The 19483-nt window shown below is 55.1% G+C and overlaps 2 protein-coding genes across 5 annotated transcripts in view; one reads left to right on the forward strand and one right to left on the reverse strand.

The window, feature by feature from the left end:
* ENTPD4 (ectonucleoside triphosphate diphosphohydrolase 4) overlaps window positions 1-19483 on the reverse strand; it is a 248466-nt gene that overhangs the window by 16680 nt on the left and 212303 nt on the right. The gene's annotated exons all lie outside the window — the stretch shown is intronic.
* Window positions 2338-15763, forward strand: SLC25A37 (solute carrier family 25 member 37). 4 transcript variants are annotated; one of them, XM_055696153.1, is made up of 5 exons: window positions 2416-2552; window positions 3680-3957; window positions 9532-9760; window positions 11181-11237; window positions 12376-15763. In XM_055696153.1, exons 2-5 carry the CDS (start codon window positions 3955-3957, stop codon window positions 12894-12896), a joined length of 810 nt encoding a protein of 269 aa, XP_055552128.1. In that variant the 5' UTR covers window positions 2416-2552; window positions 3680-3954; the 3' UTR covers window positions 12897-15763. The 4 variants fall into 4 exon arrangements, with proteins under 4 accessions (XP_055552127.1, XP_055552128.1, XP_014134590.2 ...); XM_055696152.1 differs by lacking the exon at window positions 3680-3957 and having other exon boundaries at window positions 2338-2552; XM_014279115.3 differs by lacking the exons at window positions 2416-2552; window positions 3680-3957 and adding an exon at window positions 6849-7637.

Below are 19483 nucleotides of genomic sequence, written 5' to 3' on the forward strand. Positions count from 1 at the left end.
GCAATTTCTCTGCTCAGTTTTGTGCCGTCGAAGGACTTTTTCATACTCTCTGCTTTCCACAAGTTTCAGGACATTGATGACACCTGGTGTGGTGGGACAGTGTGGCAGCTCGGACACGGCAGGACAGTGACCAGGTGTCCCCTCTGCCTCTCCCACCCACAAGCGCTGCTCCAGGTGCCACAACCCCCACCAGATACCCCAAATCAACCAGGGGCGAGTCACAGGTGTGATTTTTTAATTGTTATTGTTATTTTTTCCAGTGGCGCCGCGTTCCCACCGAGCCTTCCCAGCACAAAGAGGGGGCAGGAGGGAGGGGGGCAGCACATGCCTGTGCCCACCCTGGTGATGCTCCGCCGCAGCCCCTCTCTGGGTACCCGGACGGGCGGCGAGGATGGGAACACACGAGGCTCATCTCACCTCGTGCGTATTCATTTCACAGCAAACAGGAAAACCAAGCGCTTTATTTTTCCGCTTTTTTTTCGGGTTCTCGGAGGACGGTTTTCCTCCTCGCTTGCGGAGGCTCAAGCAGCAATAAATGGCTGTGCATTATCGCTGTGCATTATCACGGCGCTCCATGCAAACGGTTAACCTTGGTTCCAGGACACGCCACCTTCCCAGCAAGGTCGAATTCCAAATCATCCGTCAGGGCAGAATGAAATAAAGTCTCTTCCCACCGCCCTGGGCCACAAACACTTTGGCTCTATCTCTCTGAGCGCCCGGTTGAATTGGTTTGGGCTGGTTGCATGGTGGAACAGAGGGGATGGGGAGGGTTGGGGTTGTGGGGGTGTGTGGGGGGCTTGTTCCTCCTGAGGATGGGCCAGGGTTCCCGGTAAGAACCTTTCGGGAAGGGCAGCAAGCTCTCCCAAGCCCTTCCATGAGGTTTTTCTCCCCATGCCGATGCTCAGACCCAGGGAGGTGGGTTGACGTGGTGCCTTGCCCCGCTGCGCCGGCCCTGGCGGGGGGGTTGGTGAGAGCTGGAGCACCCAGAGAACCCCCAGACCCTACCAAAATAACCCCTGTGGTGGGCAGAACTCCCCTCCCCCTCTCTGAGGCAATTGGGGCTGGGGGGGGGCTGTGGCATCTTCTGTGGGCTGGGGAGTGTGGGTGCCCAGGGGTGACTGGGGGGGCGCAGGGTGTGTGGGTGCAGGGTGTGTGTGTCTGTGGGGGGGGGCAGGGGGTGTGTGGTTGTGTCTGTGGGAGAGTGCAGGGGATAAGAGTGTGTGGGTGCATGCAACACCACCTGGGGGCTGTGTGTGGGTGTCTGTGGGTGCCTGTGTGTGTGTGTATGTGTGTGCAACACCACCCGGGGGCTGCGTGGCTGCGTGTGTGTCTGTGGGTGTGCGTGTGTGTGTGTGCATGGTGTGTGTGTGTGTGCATGGTGTGTGTGTGTGCCTGTGTGTGCAACACCACCTGGGGGCTGTGTGTGTGGGGGTCTGTGGGTGTGCAGGGTGTGTTTGTGGGTGTGCAGGGTGTGTGTGCAACAACACCTGGGGGCTGCGTCTGTGGGTGTGCAGGGGCTGTGTGTGTGTGTGCAGTGTGTGTGCAGTGTGTGTAACAATGCCCAGGGGCTGTGGCTGTGGCTGTGGGTGCCTGTGGGTGTGCAGGGTGTGTGTGTGTGCAACAACACCGGGAGGCTCAGTGTGTGGGTGTCTGCGCGTGTGCCAGTGTGCGCAACATCACCTGGGGGCTGCGTGTGTGTCTGTGGGTGTGCGTGGGGGGGTGTGTGTGTGTACAACAACACCCGGAGGCTCTGTGTGTGTGTGTGCAAGGTGTGTGTGTGTGCGCGCAAGGTGTGTGTGCGTGCGTGTGTGTGCAACACCACCTGGGGGCTGTGCGTAGGGCTGTCTGCGGGTGTGCGGGGTGTGCGTGGGGGTGTCTGCGTGCACAGGGGGTGTGCGTGTGCAACAGCTCCCGGGGGCTGTGTGCCCGTGGGTGCCTGTGGGTGCCCGCGCCCCCGTGCCCACCCTCGCCCCCCCCTCCCCGCACGCCGCCGCGCGCCGCCCCCCCTCCGCGCGCCCTGCAGGGGCGCCCACCCCTTCCCCAAACAACCAATCGCAACTCCCCCCCCGCCGTCCCTGCTCGCCCATTCGTCCGCGGCGCTGCCAATCGCTCTTCCCCTCCCGCCTCCCGCTACCCGCCGGCTGTGACGTCATGCCGGGGGGGCCCCGCGCAGCAGCTCGCTATTGGCGGGCGCGGGGCGGGGCGGGGCGGGCGCGGGCGCGGCTTTAAAACGGGGCCGGGGCGGCGCGCGAGCCCCGTGCCGCCCCCCCCCACCCCCGGAACCCCCCGTGTCCCCACCCCCGGTGCCACCTTCCCCCACCCCCCATCCCCCGTGCCCCCCCTCCGCCGCCGCCGGGCGGATGGAGCTGAGTTGCGGAGTGGGGGGCAGCGCGGCCCCGGGGCCCGGCCCCGCCGCCGCCGCCCCCCCCGCGCCGCCCGTGGAGGAGTACGAGAGCCTGCCCAGCGGCGCCTCGCTCGGCACCCACATGGTGGCCGGGGCGGTGGCGGGCATCATGGAGCACACGGTCATGTACCCGGTGGACTCGGTTAAGGTGGGTCGGGGGGGGGGTGTGTGTCACCCCGCTGGCTGCGGGTCTCGGGGGGAGGCGTGCAGGGGGCACCGGGGGTGCGTGTGCGTGCACCGGGTACCGGGGGGTGCTGGTGCAAGGGGGGAGTGTGCAAGGGGTGTCGGGGTGCTAGTGCGGGGGAGGGTGGCGGGGTGTGGGGGTGCAAGGGGGGGCGAGTGTGCAAGTGGGGGGGGCTGTGCAAGGCGTGTCGGGGTGCAAGGGGGGCGAGTGTGCAGGGGGTGTCGGGGTGCAAGTGGGGGGAGCGTGCGAGGGGTGTTGGGAGTGCGTAAGGGGGGGGCGGGTGTGCGGGGGGTGTCGGGGTGCCCAGGGCTCCCGGGGTGGGCAGCGCTGCTCGGAGCCGGCAGAGCTGTACCTGGCTGTTGTGGAGCGTGCAGGAGCTGCAGGGGGTGGGCGAGGAGCAGGGTGCTGCGGGGTGGGTGCCCCCGCGGTGTCACCCCCCAGGGTCTGCAATGGCATCCCGAGCTGGGCACCCACAGGCCCCATCCTGGTGGCCCTGGGGAGCTTTGCGCAACCCTTGGTGCAAAGGTGTGACCGGCCTCGCCGCCTCCCGCTGCGGCAAGCAAATCCTCGTGCTGGGGGGGACACTGGCAGCGTCATCCCCCAGCGTGGGGCTGAGCAGGACCCCCCCTCCCCCCCCCAAGCTGTCAGAATCCCAGCCCGGGAGGGAAAAGCTGGTGGGATGGGGTGGTCTCCATCCACCCACCAGCGCGGCCATGAGTGGCACCAACTTGACCTTACGTGTGGCCCTGTGGCCATGGTGGCTTTATGGGGGTCGGGGCTTCTAAAGGGGCTGCGGGTGGGCTGCTGGTGGTTGGGTTTTAATGCAGACGAGACTAATAATGCTGGAGACTAACGAGCTGTGCCCTGGAGAACGCAGGAGGGAAGGCTCCACGGTGGTAGGATGCATCGTGAAGGGTATTTCTCCCTCTTGCCCTGCCAGCACGCTGCTTTGGTGGCCTGAAAAAAAAAGTTTTGGAAAAGCCCCCCCCCCCCCCCCCTCAGTGCTGTGTTGCTGGTGCTGACAGATCCTCCGTGATCCCGTCGGGAAGGGCTGCCAGCAGATGCTCTAATTTCTCCTCTTCTCAACGCAGGGTTCCCTGGCAGAGTAGGAAGAGGAGAGGAAATGCCTTCGCTTTGAGGCGCTGGAGGTCTTGCTGCGATATGTGCTCCGAGGGAATATTCCCTGCTTTTTTTCTTTTCCCCATTTCCCCTCCGGGTCTGGCCCGTAGGTCTGGGCAGCGGGGGTCCCCATGGGGTGCCGGGTCCGTGGCCACCCCGGGTGCTGCCGCACCAGCTTCTTTCACAAACAAGCCCGGTGTTTTCTGCCAAGTCACGGCCAGAGCAGCGTGTCGTCACTCCGGACTTTATGGTTGGTGTTGAAGAGGGCATTTCCTCCGCCGGGAAAGAGGGGAGGGAGAAAACGAAAGTTGTGCCTGGTTTCCCGGAGCGGGAGGTGCTTTGTAGGAAGGTGAAAGTACTGGTTTCACTGGACACTGGATGGATTCCCTGGTTGCTTCAGGGCTGGCAGCGCCTGTGCGGGGAGATTGCCAGAGCCATGCCTTATGCTGGGACTAATCCTGCTCAGCAAACTGCTCGAAGGGCTCGGAAGCAGATAAAATACTCCAGCTGTTGGCTGGCTTCAGGGAAACCCCAGCGGAGCGCAGCCGGGGTCACATCGTCTGCTGGGGCAGAGCAGAATCCTCAGCTGCGGGCTCTGGGTCCTGCTCCTGCGCTGGCCACTTGCCGCTGAGCTGTGCCCCTTCTGCCCACCTGCTGACCCCAAAAAGGCAGCTTTTTGTCCTGGGAGTAACCAGAGGTTAATTAAACTTGTGAGAGTCTCTGTCTTCCACTTTGCCGGGGTCTCCTCGCACAGAAAAGCAGCACAGCTCCTTCCTTTGCCTGACTTGCTGGGTACTGGGGGCTTACTGGGACCAGTCACGGCTGCATGGAGCATGCAGGAGGTGTAGGCAGCTGGGGATGCTGCAGCAAGAGGCGTTTTGTTTCGGGCACCCGGCTCGGTCAGTCGTGCTGTAGCGGAAATGTTTTGGTTCCGGCGAGTTATTTCCTCTGAAAGAGAAAGTGAAAGTGTTTTAATTTGGGAAATTGTTTGCTTCAGACACTTGCACAATTCCTGAGCTTGGCGAGGTCGGGGAGAGGCAGGCTGCGATGGTGGCATCAAGGCAAGCGGCTAAGCTAGCGCCCGGGTGCACCGCGGTGTAGTAGCGCCCAGAGGATACCCCGGGGTGCTGTAGGTGCCCGCGGCGCAACACACGCTGGGCGGTGACGAGGGAGGGTGTAAATCCGCGATGCACGTGCCGCAACGCCTGGCTGCGACAGCTGTGCTGGACCTTAAGGCATTGCTGGTTGTACCTGTGTTTTTGCTGTTCCTTTAGAAATGTACTACAGGTTGTATTTCCCTCCAGCTGGAGGCTTGTGTCTTGGCTTTCCCACTGTGTTCCTCCTGATGGTAAGGAGCCGCTTGTAGCTTCAGCCCTAACTACGCGGTGGGCTCTGTCTTATCCGTGTCTTGACACCGGCTTGAGCCGTAGGTGCTGGTGGCTCTCGGGGTGCTTAGGCTTGTTTTGTTTGGTAGATGCTGCAAACGCAGCGGTCCTGGCAAGCCTGACGTGTCTCCACATTAATTTTAGAGATGGGCACGTCAAGGGCTTCTGGGGATCTGGAGGGGTCCCCTGGAGCCGCCTCTTTTAAAGCCATTTGGGTTTTTTTTTTTTTTCCGCAAGGCTGCTGGAGCTGGCAGCCCACGGCAGGTAAAGCGGCCACCTCGGGGACATGAGGAGCAGTTGGCCTCACCTGGGAGCTAATGTGGTGGGAAGCTGGAGAGGTGCTGGGCTCGAGCCTCCCTGCTTTGCCGTGGGTGGCGGTGGCACTGGTGACAAAGTCCTCGCTCCAGCCGTGACCACGTTGCATCCCTTCTCCATGAAAACCTGAGCTGCTCAGGAGCTGGTGTGAGTTGGTTTTACCGTGGGTGTGTGTGGATTCCAATGGGACGGGAGGTCCCATACTGGAGATCTGCCATACTGGCAGGAGAAACATCTAGCCTACATCTGTGGTGCTCCAGGGGGAGTGGAAGGGGAAGGAGGATGAGCGCGATGGGCTTGTTGGGAGGGATGGAGTGAGTGCTCCAGTGGCTCCAGCTGGGACACTCAACCCTGGGTGACCTGCTTGGTGCAAGGACACTTTGGAGCATCTCTGCTTGTAACAACGGTGTTGAAAGCGCCCAAGTGCCCGGGTGGCAGGGCAGGTGAGCTGTTTTGCTGTGGGTGGTTTAGGCTTTGGGGTTAGGGACGCTTGCTTTGGCTTGGGTTTGGTGCTGGGAGGTTCTGCATCCACCCATCTCCGCAGAGGTCCGGGAGGAGCAGCTCCTCGTGTTTTGGCTGATAGTGTCAGGGTGCTGGAAAGTCATGGCTAACCTGTTCCACTGACCCTGTGCTCCCCTCCTGTGGTGGGTACCACACCGAGGGCGTTGCTTGTCCGGGGAGCTGCTCTAACTGAAAAAACCAGCCTAGCCTAAAAAAAAAAAAAAGTTCAAATCTTGAGCATGGCATGGGTTGTGCAATAGCAAAGCCTTCTCTGGCCAGCAGGATCGGCCTGGGTTGCTGCAGAAACGCTGCTTATTTCCTGGTAAAAGCATATTGTGTTCTCCATGCCTTTTGTTAGCTTCAGGGAGAGCGGGCTGGCTGGCACATGAACGTGCAAGCTGAACTTTGAGAAAGCATGCTGTGTTCGGGGGGGGGCAAAAAAAAAACCAACCCAAAAAAACACAACACAAAGGCAAATTACATCTGAACTTGTTTGTACAGTGGCATGTCAAATCGGTGACCCTTTGCGAGACTACGCAGGGCTAGAGACCTGGCTCTTGTTAATAAATTCCAGCTAGAAAATGAGCCTGGATGAGTCCTCTGCTCCCAGCCGTGGGAAGGCTGGGTGCTGTCCCCCTGAGAGCACCCATAAAATCAGTGCTGGTAACCTGGTGGACCTGAGGCTGTGACTTCTGGTGGAGTTTCTGATGCTCAAGCTGGAACCAGGGCTACCAGGATGGTTTCAGTGCGTTCTTGCCTTATGCAATGAGGATTAATCTTAGTAGGTGGAGAAGTATTTCTTGGCTGGTTAACAGCGGAGGGGGGGAGGCTTCTGGAGGAGTTGGCTGGCTTCAGGTAGGTGGCAAGGGATGGGAGGGAGGAGGGGGGGGGGTGAGGACTGCATAGCGCATAGCAAATCATCATCATTCATGCCGCGCTAAGCATAGCTGGGATGAGAGGGAGCTGAACCTGTTTTCAGCTCTGTCCCCCTTGCATTGCAGTGGCCGCCCGGGAGATCTCGGTGTGGGTCGCTCCTGGGGCTGTTTGTCTCCATGGTTTTAATGAAAGGTCTGAGCTTGTGGACCTGCCGGCGATGCAAAGCGCAGTGCGTGGGCTAGGTGGGTGCAGCACACGCTTACCGCCCGCTCAGGGGTACGGTCCGAGCGTTTGGACCCCTCTGGAGTGGCTCAGGTGGTCAGCAGAAAAATAAAAATGGATAGTTATCCGTTCTGATGTGAGAGCAGCTCGGTCGGGACGGGGATACTCGGGGTTAGCTTCCAGTAGCACAGCACCACCCGCTTCGCTCCTGCACATGCCAGGCTGGCAGTTTATTGCTTTACAGGAGCACTTATCCCTGATTACCTTTCTGATGAGATGCTGCTGCTGCCTGCTTAAATTATACCATCTGCTTCGAAGGCATCCCGGTGATAGAGCGGGGTGAGATCGGGATCTCCAAGGGTCAGCCCCGGAGGCTGAAGCAATGCCTTCAAGTTAAAACTAGCAGAGCAAAAAAAGAAAAACAACCGACCAAAACCCCAGCTGGATGCGACCAGCTCGGCGGCAGTGGGTCATGCTGAGTCACGCTGACGGTGGAGCGGCTGCCGGGAGTTTCTCCAGGGCATCGTGAAATCCAGCCCTTCCTGATGAGCATCTGCAGGACGGGAAGGTGCAGAGACCCTTGGTGGGGTTGCAGGACCCTTACACCCACTCGATGACGGCAGAGAGCCAGGTTTAAAACCTGTTTTTAAATTCCAAGGTCATTCAGTGCTGTTGCTGCCCTTGCAGGAGGATTTTTTCCTGGGCTTTTGGGGCGATCTCTGGTGCTGTGTGTAGGTTACAATGCAGTGCTCTGAAGCAGGAGCTTTGCTTGAGGCCACCAAAAACCCTGTTGTAGGGTGATGCCTTGTCATGAACACCGGCCAGTGCTTAAAAGTTTGAAATTCAGCTAGCTGCTTGACTAAGTCGCTTTGCAAATATAATTCCTGTGCGATTTTTTTTTTTTAGAATATTTACTACAGATGCGCCAATTTGTTTGGCTCAGCCTCGTGTATTGCTTTGCTGCTTTCGTAGCTTGGTTTTGGTACGTTGGGCCGGAGTCCTGGAATTCAGCTCTGGTTTCTTCCTTGGTTCTCCAAGTGTGTAAGTGCTCTTCAGCTTCCACAAACTAGAGCGGTTTGGAGAATCAAAGGTCCAAACCTGAAGCGTTTTTATTGGCTTCACCTTGCCTGGAAGCGTAGCTGTAGTGTTGCCTCCTGGTTAATTACTGCAGTCAGTTGATAAGCTTGAAGGGACGTGTCCCGATGAGGAAGCGTGGAGGTGGCGACACCAGCTCTTGCATTTTCCAGGGCCGTTGAACCTCTGCTGAGGACCGAGCCGCTTGTGCTGCTGAATCCTTTGGGGGAAACTGATGTGACAGTGGGGTGTCCCAGCTGCTGGGTGGAAGGCATCCTTCCCATCAAATCCCAATGGCCCCTTAATTGCAGTTCTCCAGCTTCTCCTTGAAAGAGCGTTAATTGGATGGATGGAGCCTGGTGCAGGTTGCTAAATGCCGATTCCTGTGGCTGTGTCCATTCCCAGGAGCCTTCTGTTTACATTTCGAGGCGTGCTACAACCAAAGGCTGCATCCCTTCAGACCGGTTTTGGTGTGGTGGGGTGTATCAGGCATGTTGCAGAGCAGCAGGACGTGCGGGCTGCGTGGCAGGAGCATCCCTTTGCATCTTGATGCTCTGTTGTGCTTGCTCCTGCTGGGGTGCCTGCAGAAGTTTAAGCCCTGCCGGTGTCTCTCCCCTTGCTGGTGGGAGGTGGCTGGGGTCTCTGCCTTGCAAACACCCATGGCAGGCTGGCAGCGTTGCAAGGGCTTGCAGCGTTGCTGCTGTGCCACAGCATCAGCCTGCCGAAGCCTGAAACGAGCTAAAAGTACTAATTTTTCCCACGGTGCATAATTAAGTGATGGCAGGGAGTTTAATAAGGTGCTTTGGGTGCCAGGAGCTTAGCTGGCTTCAGCAACCTGGGGAAGAAAAGCCCATCGAGGGCTGGAACGAAGGTGCGGATGAAACCACCTGGCTGAGGCAGGCCACCCTCTGGGTGGCTGCAGGAGGACGGGGTGGCCTTTGCCTCTCCGACGGGTCGGGGTGGGGGGTTGTTGTGGGTTGCCCCATTTTCTCAGCTTGCCCTTCTAGGAAACCTGTTCCCCCATGGGGCTGGCCGTGCGCGCCGGGTGTCACGAGCAGCTGAGCAGCTGCAGGAGGAACAAGCTGGGGCAGAGCGCCGGCGGTGTTGTAAGCAAGGAGCAATTAAAAGACCTAACTGTATTTCTTCACCCCGTCTTTTGAACAACTGCGCTCGCTTAATTCCCTGTACTTTCCGCGCATAAACCAGAGCAGAGGTTACGCTTCCCTCCGCCGAGCGCTTGTCTGAGCAGCCTCGTAACGTTTTGGTGTTGCAATGGATTTAACCTTGCTGGTCAGGCAGGGATGCGTGGATGAGCAGTGCTGTGGCATGGGTGCGACCGGGGACTGAATTACTGACTCCACTAATGATCTTGGAAGACTTGTAGCTCTTCGTGTGCTTGTTGGGTGGAAGACGGGTAACTGAGGTCTCTCCCTTGGTGTGCTTTGTTGCAGACGAGGATGCAGAGCTTGCAGCCGGACCCCAAAGCCCAGTACAGGAGCGTGTACGAAGCTCTGAAGAAGATTGTCCTTACAGAGGGTTTCTGGAGGCCTTTACGTGGGATTAATGTCACCGTGCTGGGGGCTGGCCCTGCCCACGCCATGTACTTTGCCTGCTATGAGAAAATGAAAAAGTCTCTGAGTGATACTATCCAGCATGGAGGGAACAGCCACTTGGCCAATGGTATATTTTGCTTTTTGCACACACAAAAAAAAAAACAACCCACCCACTTGCAGTTAACAGCATGTCCCTTGCTTCATTGCTTAGCCTGCCATCGTTCACCGTGCTCTGCTCCTGGAAGAACCTGCTGTAGGCACCGTAGATGCCTGTACAGGAGGATGCAGGATGTGACCGTACCCCGGGGCTCGCAGGTCCCGGCACTCCTGGAGCAGTGGGGGGAGGCAAGTGTGGCACCTGCCTTCCAGCCGAGAGCTTGACACTAGCCACCGTGCTCCTCCAAAACCTGTCTTAGGGCTACTGATTGCTTGGTAGGTCCCTCTTGCAGTCAGCAGCAGAGAAACCCCTCCTGACCTGAAGCCTCTGATGGCTCTGTTGCACACCCCCCAGTCTTAATCCAACCTAGATTTCTGCACTGCTCTTTAATCTCAAATTATTCCAGCCCAGGTTATCAATACACTGGGTGAGAATTGTTCAGCTGCAGCCGCAGGTATCATCTAAACCTCTTGAGATTTAAATACAGGTTGTTCCAGCTGTCTCCCTTGGAGCTCCAGCACGGCGAAGTGCGCTGCATTCCCTGTGTGCTTGCATGCTTTGCTACAGATTTTGCTTCTACAGGGAAGGCTTGTGCTTTTCGGTCCAGCAGTGCGGCTGTGACAGCAGAACCCCTCTCACTGAGCAGCTGGGGTGCTACAAAAGGGTTTGGTCAGAAGATGTTTCTGCCTGGTCCTTGCCATGATGTGACAGTAGGAATCTGCTGTGGCAGTCACTTGGCTTGACACTCACTTGACTTGACTCAACCAACTCAGTTAAGGGTATATAATATCTTCCTGGCTTGCTGCTTTCTGCTAGTAATATGCTTCCTATGCTTGCCTTTCAAGTAGCTACAGGCTTTGGTACCAGCGGGGAAACCGAAGCGCCGTGTTAATGAGAAATGACCGAAAGCCATTTGGGCAAGAGAGAATTTGCGATGGAAACCTACATCAAAGGAGAAGGTGTGGCTCCAGAGGCCCGTCCTAGAGCCAACTGCAGGATCGTTAATGGCTGGCTGGATGTTTGCAGAATCCGTGCAATTAGTGTTTTAAAACTAGACTGAGTAAACGGATGAAAATGCCTAATTATGGATGCGCTGAGCCAGTCCTAAGCGCTGCTGGTTTCTCAGCCCGGTGCAGGCTGAGCGAAGCTGGTGGTGTCTTGCACAGGCAAAAGCTTGCGAGGTGGTGGAGGGAACAGCTGTGAGCACATCCCGGCTTCTGCCAAGCTGCTCTGGGTGGGTTTTTCCACACTGGGAATAGTGGTGTGTTGCTGGCTGCTTCCTTGGGCTCGCTGTGACGCACAGCTCCCCACGCAGTGGTACCCAGGTGCTCGGTGGCTTCTGAATCTTTTCTTATTTTTTTTTTTTGAAGGATGCTCTTGTGTCTTGCAGGGATAGCAGGGAGCGTGGCCACGCTGCTCCACGACGCAGTGATGAATCCCGCTGAAGGTAATGCCCTGTGCTGTTGGGGGAAGCGCTGCACCCCCTTAGCCTGGGGGGGCACTGGGGACCCTGCAGCATCTCAGCAGCTTAAGCCCTTTGCTTTAGTGACTCTGCCCAGTTTTTGGTGAGCTCAGGCCGTTGTAAAGGGTTAAATTCTGCCTGGTTGTTTTCCCTTGCTTGCCAAGGGGTTGCACGGCATCCGTGTGGTGTATAGTGACTTTCCAGGAAAACTGGTGTCGCCTTTAGCACGAGGCTGTTGCTACTCTGCTAGTGTGTATTTACTGGAGCGGCTGCATCTTTTTTTGAAGCTGGGGGCTACCCAAACAAAACCGAGCTCAATCATGTTGCTAGACCAGTGCAGCAGCCGGTGGGACTGTTGTGTAGCCTTCCCGGGCAGGCAGAGACTGGCACGAAGAGGACTGATGAAGTGCAGCTAAAATGAAGACAATTAGCTGGACTGCCAGCTCTTCAGTGTTAATGTGTTGTGCTTCTGAGCTGGCCCCAAGTCAGGTTTTTCCCGAAGGAAAAAAAAAGTCTCCAGTGTTTCAAATCCTTTTAATCATATCCTGGTTAAGTGAATTAAATTGGACTTTTAAAGTCAGTGCAAGTTGTTCCACTTCAGGACTTGGGCTTGTAGGTGGGGTCTGTTACTTCCCAGGTGACCTCTGGTTGTTGAATCCCCTTTCTGCCCTTGTCCTCTTGGAATGTCAGTGTTTCAGCGCAACGGGATACCTCCGAGGGTCCTTGTCGGTTTATCTTAATGCCTTTCTAGCTAGAGCTAAAGATTCCTTAATTAAGCTGGAGGAGCGCGTTAGCCCCTGGAAGTGGAGGGCTGTTGAAGTGGGGCTGAGCTCTGACCCACCTCCTTCGCTTGTTGAGTTTTTGGGGGGCACTGGGGGGGCTGGGGGAAGCGGAGGATGGACGCAGCCTGGGGATAAGGGGCTCGTGGCTACAGAAATGCCCGGCGTCTGCCGCAGCCGTGCGGGTTTGGAAGGGGAGGTCAGGGCTGGGTGGTTGGGACTGGGAGCAGGGCGTTGTGATGACTGGGAGAGATGTGCCTCAGCTAATTCTGTGTTTCCCTGTGTCTGTCCCCCCCGGTGCTGCCTGCCCTGCCCTCGCCCCCTGCGACCACCGCCTGGACCAGTGGTGAAGCAGCGGATGCAGATGTTCAACTCCCCCTACAAGTCCGTCCTGGCGTGCGTGAGGACAGTGCAGAAGGTGGAGGGGTTCGGTGCCTTCTACCGCAGCTACACCACCCAGCTCACCATGAACGTCCCCTTCCAGGCCATTCACTTCATCACCTACGAATTCATGCAGGAGCAGATCAACCCGCGCCGGGAGTATAACCCTCGCTCCCACATCGTCTCCGGTGCTGTGGCGGGGGCGGTGGCTGCCGCTGCCACCACTCCTCTGGATGTCTGCAAGACCTTGCTCAACACCCAGGAGAACATGGCCTTGAGCTCTGTGAACATCAGCGGGCATCTCTCGGGCATGGTGAACGCCTTCAAGACTGTCTATCAGCTGGGGGGCGTTTCGGGGTATTTCAGGGGGGTGCAGGCACGTGTCATTTACCAGATGCCTTCGACGGCCATCGCCTGGTCGGTGTATGAATTCTTCAAGTACTTTCTCACCAAGCACAAGCTGGAAAAAAGAACCTCCTTGTGAAGGACTGCCTGAGTGTGAGCGCCAGCCCCCATGTCCCATCCCCCGTGTCCCCACCTGCCAGCCCTGGGTCTCCGCTAGGGAACAAGCCAGCTTTCTGGTGGAGTCACAGCTGACCTCCACTTCTCCCTCCCCAGGGGTTAAAGTGGTCCTCGGCCACCTGTTCCCCTCCTCGCTTAAACCATAAGATAGTTTATAAAGACTTATAATAATATATATATTTAATAACTTTATTTTGGAGAAGTGAATCTGCTAACTGATATTTTTCTCTGAATAAGTTTGAAGATGTAGTTTACTCCTCACCAGGCAGCTTAGGTTATATAGCCTAGGCTGTTTGGTTTTTTGGTTGTTTTTTTTTTTATGGCAAAGAAGCAAAATATCCTGTCACAGAACTTTTTATATAAATATAAAATAGATGGATAATGTTTATCCTTTATTTTTCTATGTAGGCATTTGGATTGTTTTTTTAAAATACTATTACAGCTAGATGCTAAGCTGTTTAAAAAGGGCAAAATTCTTCCATCCTGTGTAAGGAGGACACAAAAGCATTTATTTTTATAGCCAGATTGGCTTTAATGATACAGCATTTAGCCTCCGAACGGTGGCCAGGATTCTCATGTGCGTGTCAAAGGTACTTGGTGGCCCTTTGAGACTTGCTGGGATGGAGGGGAGAAGGAACAGGAGCTGCAGGGCACCAAGGAGGGGCACCCCAAAGTACCTGGTTACTTTGCAGGAGAGGGGGAAACTAACAATTTCATTTTTTACAAGGAGACTCTTAAAAAAAAAAATTAGATTGTAAAGGATAGTGTGTGGGGGGGTTTGCAAACAATTTTTTTTAAAGGTACATTTTTATGGTGTGTGATCGCTGAACAGCCTTCATCCTCCCTTAATTTATTCATACTTGTTTCTCACGAAGGCCCTGATCCCACCACCGTGCGCATCTCTCCAGCTGGTGGGGTCGAAGTGGGGTGCAGGGAGTCACTCAGAGTCGCAAGGGTCGCATCCTGGCAGCACCAGACCAGCAGCAGGCAGCGACAGCCTTGGGCAAGGCTTACCTGCAGAGGGAAAGCCACCTCCCAGCCCGTGTTTGACAATAAGCTGCTGCTCATCAAGAGAGGGGAGGAAAAAAAACCCCAACTAACCTAGAGAGGCTCCTAAAAATTTGGCTTCGCTGCTGTAGGATGCTGAGCTCCGTGGTGGCCAGCAAAGCTGTGCCTGCTGGGGCAGGGTGACAGCCTTGCTCCGTGCCCTGCTCCTTGGAAATGGCTCTTCCAAACCAAAACCCCATCCTTTAGCCTGTGACTTGGGTTCTCAGTGGCCCCTGAGGGATTTTTAGGAGCCTGGATGCGTAAATACAAGTTACAGGACACAAAGTGGCACGTTTCCATCCTCCCTGGGAACTTGCCCTGCCAGCAGCGGCTGATGCCTCGAGCTGATGCCATCGCCTTACTGCTGTGCATGGTGCAGCTTGTGGAGATGTGGCTTCAGCCAGATTTTGGGCTGGCACGTGTCACTGGAGGGGTCCTGTCAGCCAGGTGCCCTGTATGGGATGACACTAAGCAGAGCTAATCCTTTTGCTCCGTTATTTGGAGAAGGTAAATCAAAGAGCACCTCTGGGTGGTGTTGCATGTGCCTTGTGTAAATTAACCTTGTACCACTGGTAATGGTGAAATGGAGCTTCTTGATGCCTTTTTGTCACTTAAACTGAATGAATCACTGTGTCAAATGCACCCTGTGTCTTAAAAGTGTGGAAATTGGAAGCTTGGGGCTGCTGGTCTCAGTGGTGCAGCTGGAGAAAGTCCCCGGGGCTGGAGGTCTCGGAGCCATCTGTTAGCCTTGGATACCTTTTTTTTTTTTTTCTATTGACTTGAGCAACTGGAGAAGTCACTAACAGGTACCAGAACTGCACATAATATTTCCATCGGAGATGGGCATAAAAACTCTTAGAGGAAAATTTTGGGTCACTTTTAATATTCAAAGAGGCAAACTGTAGCATAACGTGGAAGGCGACGGCTTTCGGTGTGACTTCAGTAGTTAGGAGTCATAGCGAGACGTCCCCAGGGCATCATCCTCTTCCTCTGGCTGCTTAGCTTTAATGTTTCTGACTTCACCCTGGCTATTCTGGGAGAGCTTCATCTCCCATCTGGAGTAACCTGTGAGTAGCTGGGAGATGAAGGCTGGACTTGCCCAGGGACGGAGCCTGTGGAGTGACTGGGAGGGCGGTCGCGGCTTTGGCCGGCTGAGCATCCTCCTTGGAGGGGGGAGCTGGCACCCATCCCGTTGGGGCTGCTAGCCAGAGCGTGCCCCGGAGCCTCCTGAGTGCTGAGCACAAATATCAGCCAGGTTTTCTCGGGAGCTTGCTCTGCCCCGAGCGGGTGAGGAGCACTTGCAGGTTTATAGAGCTCTTGACGGATCGCCCCGGCTATCGGATAAAACCAGACTTCCCATTCTGCAGCTGGGAGTGTGCCTGGCCGCTCTCATAATTGCAGAGGTCTCTGGGATGTTTAATTAAAATGTTTCCTGCTGTACGTAACGCTGGATCCCCAGGTGAAAGCCCCTTCACCAAAGCCCTCCTCATCTCTGCTAGGTTTGCATTGGGAAGTTTTGCTGCGAGTGTGATGTTTTATTTTAACCTGGGATGTGAAACATGTACTGCTGCTTTGTCTGCAACGAACGCACATATTATTTAAAGGGGGAGGATGAATAACTTTGTCCGCAGTTCTTAATTTTTATTTTGTTTTGCCTGCCTTGGAGTTTAATGTGTTTCCTTAAATGTATATTTAACAACGCAGGAGTTCGTTTGTGAAATGCTGCTACAGTTGTATCACTGGAGCTCAAGGAAATAAAATATTCTGATTTTTGTCCTTTTAGGCCCATGCTTGTGCCTTTCCTCAGCTGGGGGCTGTGCGGGAGGGTGTCAAGGGCTTGGGCTGATCTCTGGGGGAGTGGTGCCTTCTAGTGTTCCCCGAACACTTGGCAGGCTCAGCACCTGGCAGCAGCACCTTGCCAGCCAAGCTGGATAAAGCCCTTTGTCATCACGCTGGAGGAAGAAAAACACCCCTGGGAGGGGTTGCACAGCCTGGCAGGAGCTGACATCTGTACTGTGGGCTTGTTGCTCCTCTAGGAGCCGCTGAAGGATTTTAAAACATTGTCCTCTCGGCCAGAAGTTGGCTTCTGAGATTTGCAAAGCAAACCTGCTGCCTGCGGCTTGCTCAGCAGCAAAGCAAATGCCCAAATTGCAATTTCTTTCTCCCCCCTGGAAGAAAGTGCATGGGGTGAAAGCCCTGGGGAGCTGCTCATCTGCTGAGATTTCAATATTTGCTGCGTAATTTGAAGAGTAAAAACTACCCCAGAGGATATCAAGCTGCTTTAGATCTTGCTTTCCCCTTAAAGAAAAAGGAAAAGGTGGTGGTGCAATTTCGGCGCAGGGCTGAGCAGCTTCAGGTTCATCTGAGCTTACTGAGCTGTCCCCAGGGCTTGGCTGCGGTGGGCTCTAAGGGGGCACCCCCCCCCCCCCCCCCAAGTCTTAACTAAAATGTTCCAATTATAAAATCTCTGGCGTGGAGTGACTGTTTCAGCTCTGGCTGGAAAATGTTTCTGGCCCCGAGGTGGCTCCAGGTGGGGATTTGGGTTTCCAGCTTCGTGTCCGATGGAGGTGGCTTTGCTGGTGAGGATGCCAAATCAACCGTGCTGTTGCCATTGTGGCCACGGGGGTGGGCACTCAGGGGGTCTGTAAGCAGAGGGGCATCACTGCGGGGTGGGCGAGGGGTGTCCTGGGGTGAGGGGTGCCCCAGCAGCCTGCTTGGTACCACGGGCTTTGCCAAGGCTTGGCCACCTGGGTAAGCAGAAGGAATTCCTGAATTCCTTGCCTCTTTGGGGCCAGAAATTGTTAGGGGGTTTTGGGTCAAAGTTGGGTCTTTTTGGTCTATCCAAAGTCCACCAAACCTTATTTCTAAATTACAGAACCACAGGCTGGTGAGGTGGGAAGGGCTCTCTGCAGACCACCCAGCCCCCTGGTCACACAGGCTCTCCTCAAGCGGGCAACACAGAGCTGCGTCCAGCGGGGGTGGAATGTCTCCAGAGAAGGAGACCCCACCGCCTCTCTGGGCAGCCCCCTCCCCTGCTGGGTCACCTTCACAGCAAAGAAATTTTTTCTCATCTTCGTATATGAATATTTGGGCACCACTGAAAAGAGCGTGGCCCCATCCTCTTGATGCTGACCCTTAAGATATTTGTAGACGTTGATGAGATCCCCTCTCAGTTTTCTCCAGGCTGAACAGTCCCAGATCTTCCAGCCTTTCCTCATCAGGGAGGTGCTCCAGCCCCTCATCATCTTTGTAGCCTCTGCCAGACCCTCCCCAGTAGCTCCTTGTCTTGAACTGGGGAGCCCAGCACTGGACACAGCACTCCAGACGCGGCCCCACCAGGGCAGGGTAGAGGGGGAGCATCACCTCCTTTGACTCTTTCCAACATTGTCATGAGGATCTGGAGTTCTTGCAGGCCCTTTTCCTCCTTTTCACCTCTAATAAACCTGGCAGAACCCCGTGGTCCTTGTCCCAAATCCAGCATGAAAACCAGGTTGTCTTAAAATCACATTTCAGCTTACCAAGCGCTGTGCATCTCTGATTTTAAAAGAAGAGCCTGCAACTCCTTGGAGTAAATCTCCAGCCTTAAAAATCTGGCACTGGGGCTGGAGGATTATTTTGGGAGCAGCCTTGTGTAGTTTTAACAAGGGGATGAAGTGTAACTTGCTTCCCATCAGTTTTGTTCAGAATAGATGCTGATCCCAAGGGCGCGCGCTTTCCAGTGATACAGGAGGCGTTGATTTCAGGGTGCAGCAGTTAAGGGATGCACCTAAAATCCTAAAGATGAGCTTCTGTTGGGATGCAGCCAGCCAGCAGTTCTACCCCAGCCCTTCCTGGGCTGGCAAAGGGCAGCTCAGCTGGGAATAATGAGAATAATTATTATTTATAGATAATAGGGTTTAGCAGCAAACATCTGGGGAGTCAGGGCTGGCTGCAAAGGGAAGCAGCAACAAGATGCTGCTCTCCTTGGTCCATCCTAAAGGTAAATAAGGACTTTCCTTTTCTTGCCTCTTTGCCTCTTCTGTCCTTTCTCTTTTCCTTGCTTTATTTTTACTATCAGTGAAAAATCAAGAAGGTGCAACGATGGGCTGGAAAGCAGGCTGCCTCGCCCGGTTGATGAGCTTAACAGACAAGATCGAGCGATAACATGCTATTTATGCTCAGCAAGCTGCTTTTGACAGCTTTCTATCTCTGTTTGCACTGCAGAGTAAATATTTACACCCCACCCACCCCCCCCTTCCCCCTCTGTAGTAAACTTGTGTATTGTCCTGGAAGGTGAGGCGTGTTGGCAGGCTTCATGCTTGCCTCTTAAATACTAAATACTGGTTTTGTACGAAGGCTGGTGAGGACCCCTACAGCTCTCTTTATCGGGGTCACCCTTCAGCTGCATCTTATTCCCAGTAATTCCCCAAGAAGTGAGAAACGCCCCTGATTTGTGCCTGCACAGGGGGAAATTCCTGTGCTCGGCTGATGTGTCATCACAAGGGACATGAATTACGCAATTAAACTTGTAGCTAAATGGCTGGCGATGCCAGCTCCTGTCCATCTGTGTCTTCCTCATTAGGCTCAGGGGCAGTAAGGGATTTTTACACCTGAATTACTCAAGGCTCTGAATTAAAGTCTACTGAAATAAAGGGAAAAACACCCAGGAAAATGAAAAACCTACAAAAAGAGGCTCTGCGCCCTCGCAAGATGCCCTGGGAGAAGCTTTCCTCGCCTGCCCACTGCAGCTCTTTGGCCCCAGCATCCCCGAGGAATTCAGGCTGCTCCCCCTCCCCTTACCCGGTGAGTAATTGAAACTTTTCTTATGTTTTCTTTGGTTTTAGTTTGCTAAAAGTTGTCTGACTCCATTAAAGGCTTATTTTGTGCTGTGTCCTACTGGTGCCATAACCAGATAGAAGATGTGGCTGGTTATGGAGGGAAACACGGAGATATTGTATGTTGGGAAAGCGCGGGGTGGCTGCAGAGTGGGGAGCACCCGGGCTGAGCCCTGGTTTTCCCAGGAGAAAAAAGCTGCGGTCGGGAGAAGGGGATGATTTTTCCCTGGATGGAGCGGCTGGCTGAGATTACCAGCAAGGCTGAAGGACGTCTGCAAAACATCATGTCGAGGGTTATCTCTTTTCCCTCCTTTCTGCTTTAAACCTCTGGCATCTGCCTGGCTTGTTGATGGCCGTTCAGTGGAAATGGAGAAGTTTTGAGCCGATCAGGATGGGACACATCCGAGGGGCACGTGGGTACCGAGAGCGGAGCAAGCAAAGGCCAAGGGCATCACCCTGGCTCCTGGGTCACCTCCAAACTTTCAGGATGGAGGAGGAATGAGCCACTGGAGGTGTCACCCATGGGCATGTGGCACTTGCCAAGAGCCGTGACACCAATGTGCCCGTCTCCCTCTGGGCTGGGTGGCATTTTGCCCTGGGAACGCATCTGATTTTCTAATTGACACTAATGGCTTCTTTGGAACCAGTACAGATTATTGTGTAAATATCTTTTGAGGGTATTTTTTAA

Source organism: Falco cherrug, chromosome 18 (genome assembly GCF_023634085.1).
Source record: "Falco cherrug isolate bFalChe1 chromosome 18, bFalChe1.pri, whole genome shotgun sequence".
NCBI classification, from domain to species: Eukaryota; Metazoa; Chordata; class Aves; order Falconiformes; family Falconidae; genus Falco; species Falco cherrug.

What these genes read in the sequence shown, in the direction of transcription:
- SLC25A37 (XM_055696152.1), top strand. Translation starts at nt 2,361, where the DNA reads ATGGAGCTGAGTTGCGGAGTGGGGGGCAGCGCGGCCCCGGGGCCCGGC. An exon ending in ACCCGGTGGACTCGGTTAAG is followed by an intron (nt 2,553 to 9,531) that starts GTGGGTCGGGGG and finishes GCTTTGTTGCAG; the next exon opens with ACGAGGATGCAGAGCTTGCA. An exon ending in GAACAGCCACTTGGCCAATG is followed by an intron (nt 9,761 to 11,180) that starts GTATATTTTGCT and finishes TGTGTCTTGCAG; the next exon opens with GGATAGCAGGGAGCGTGGCC.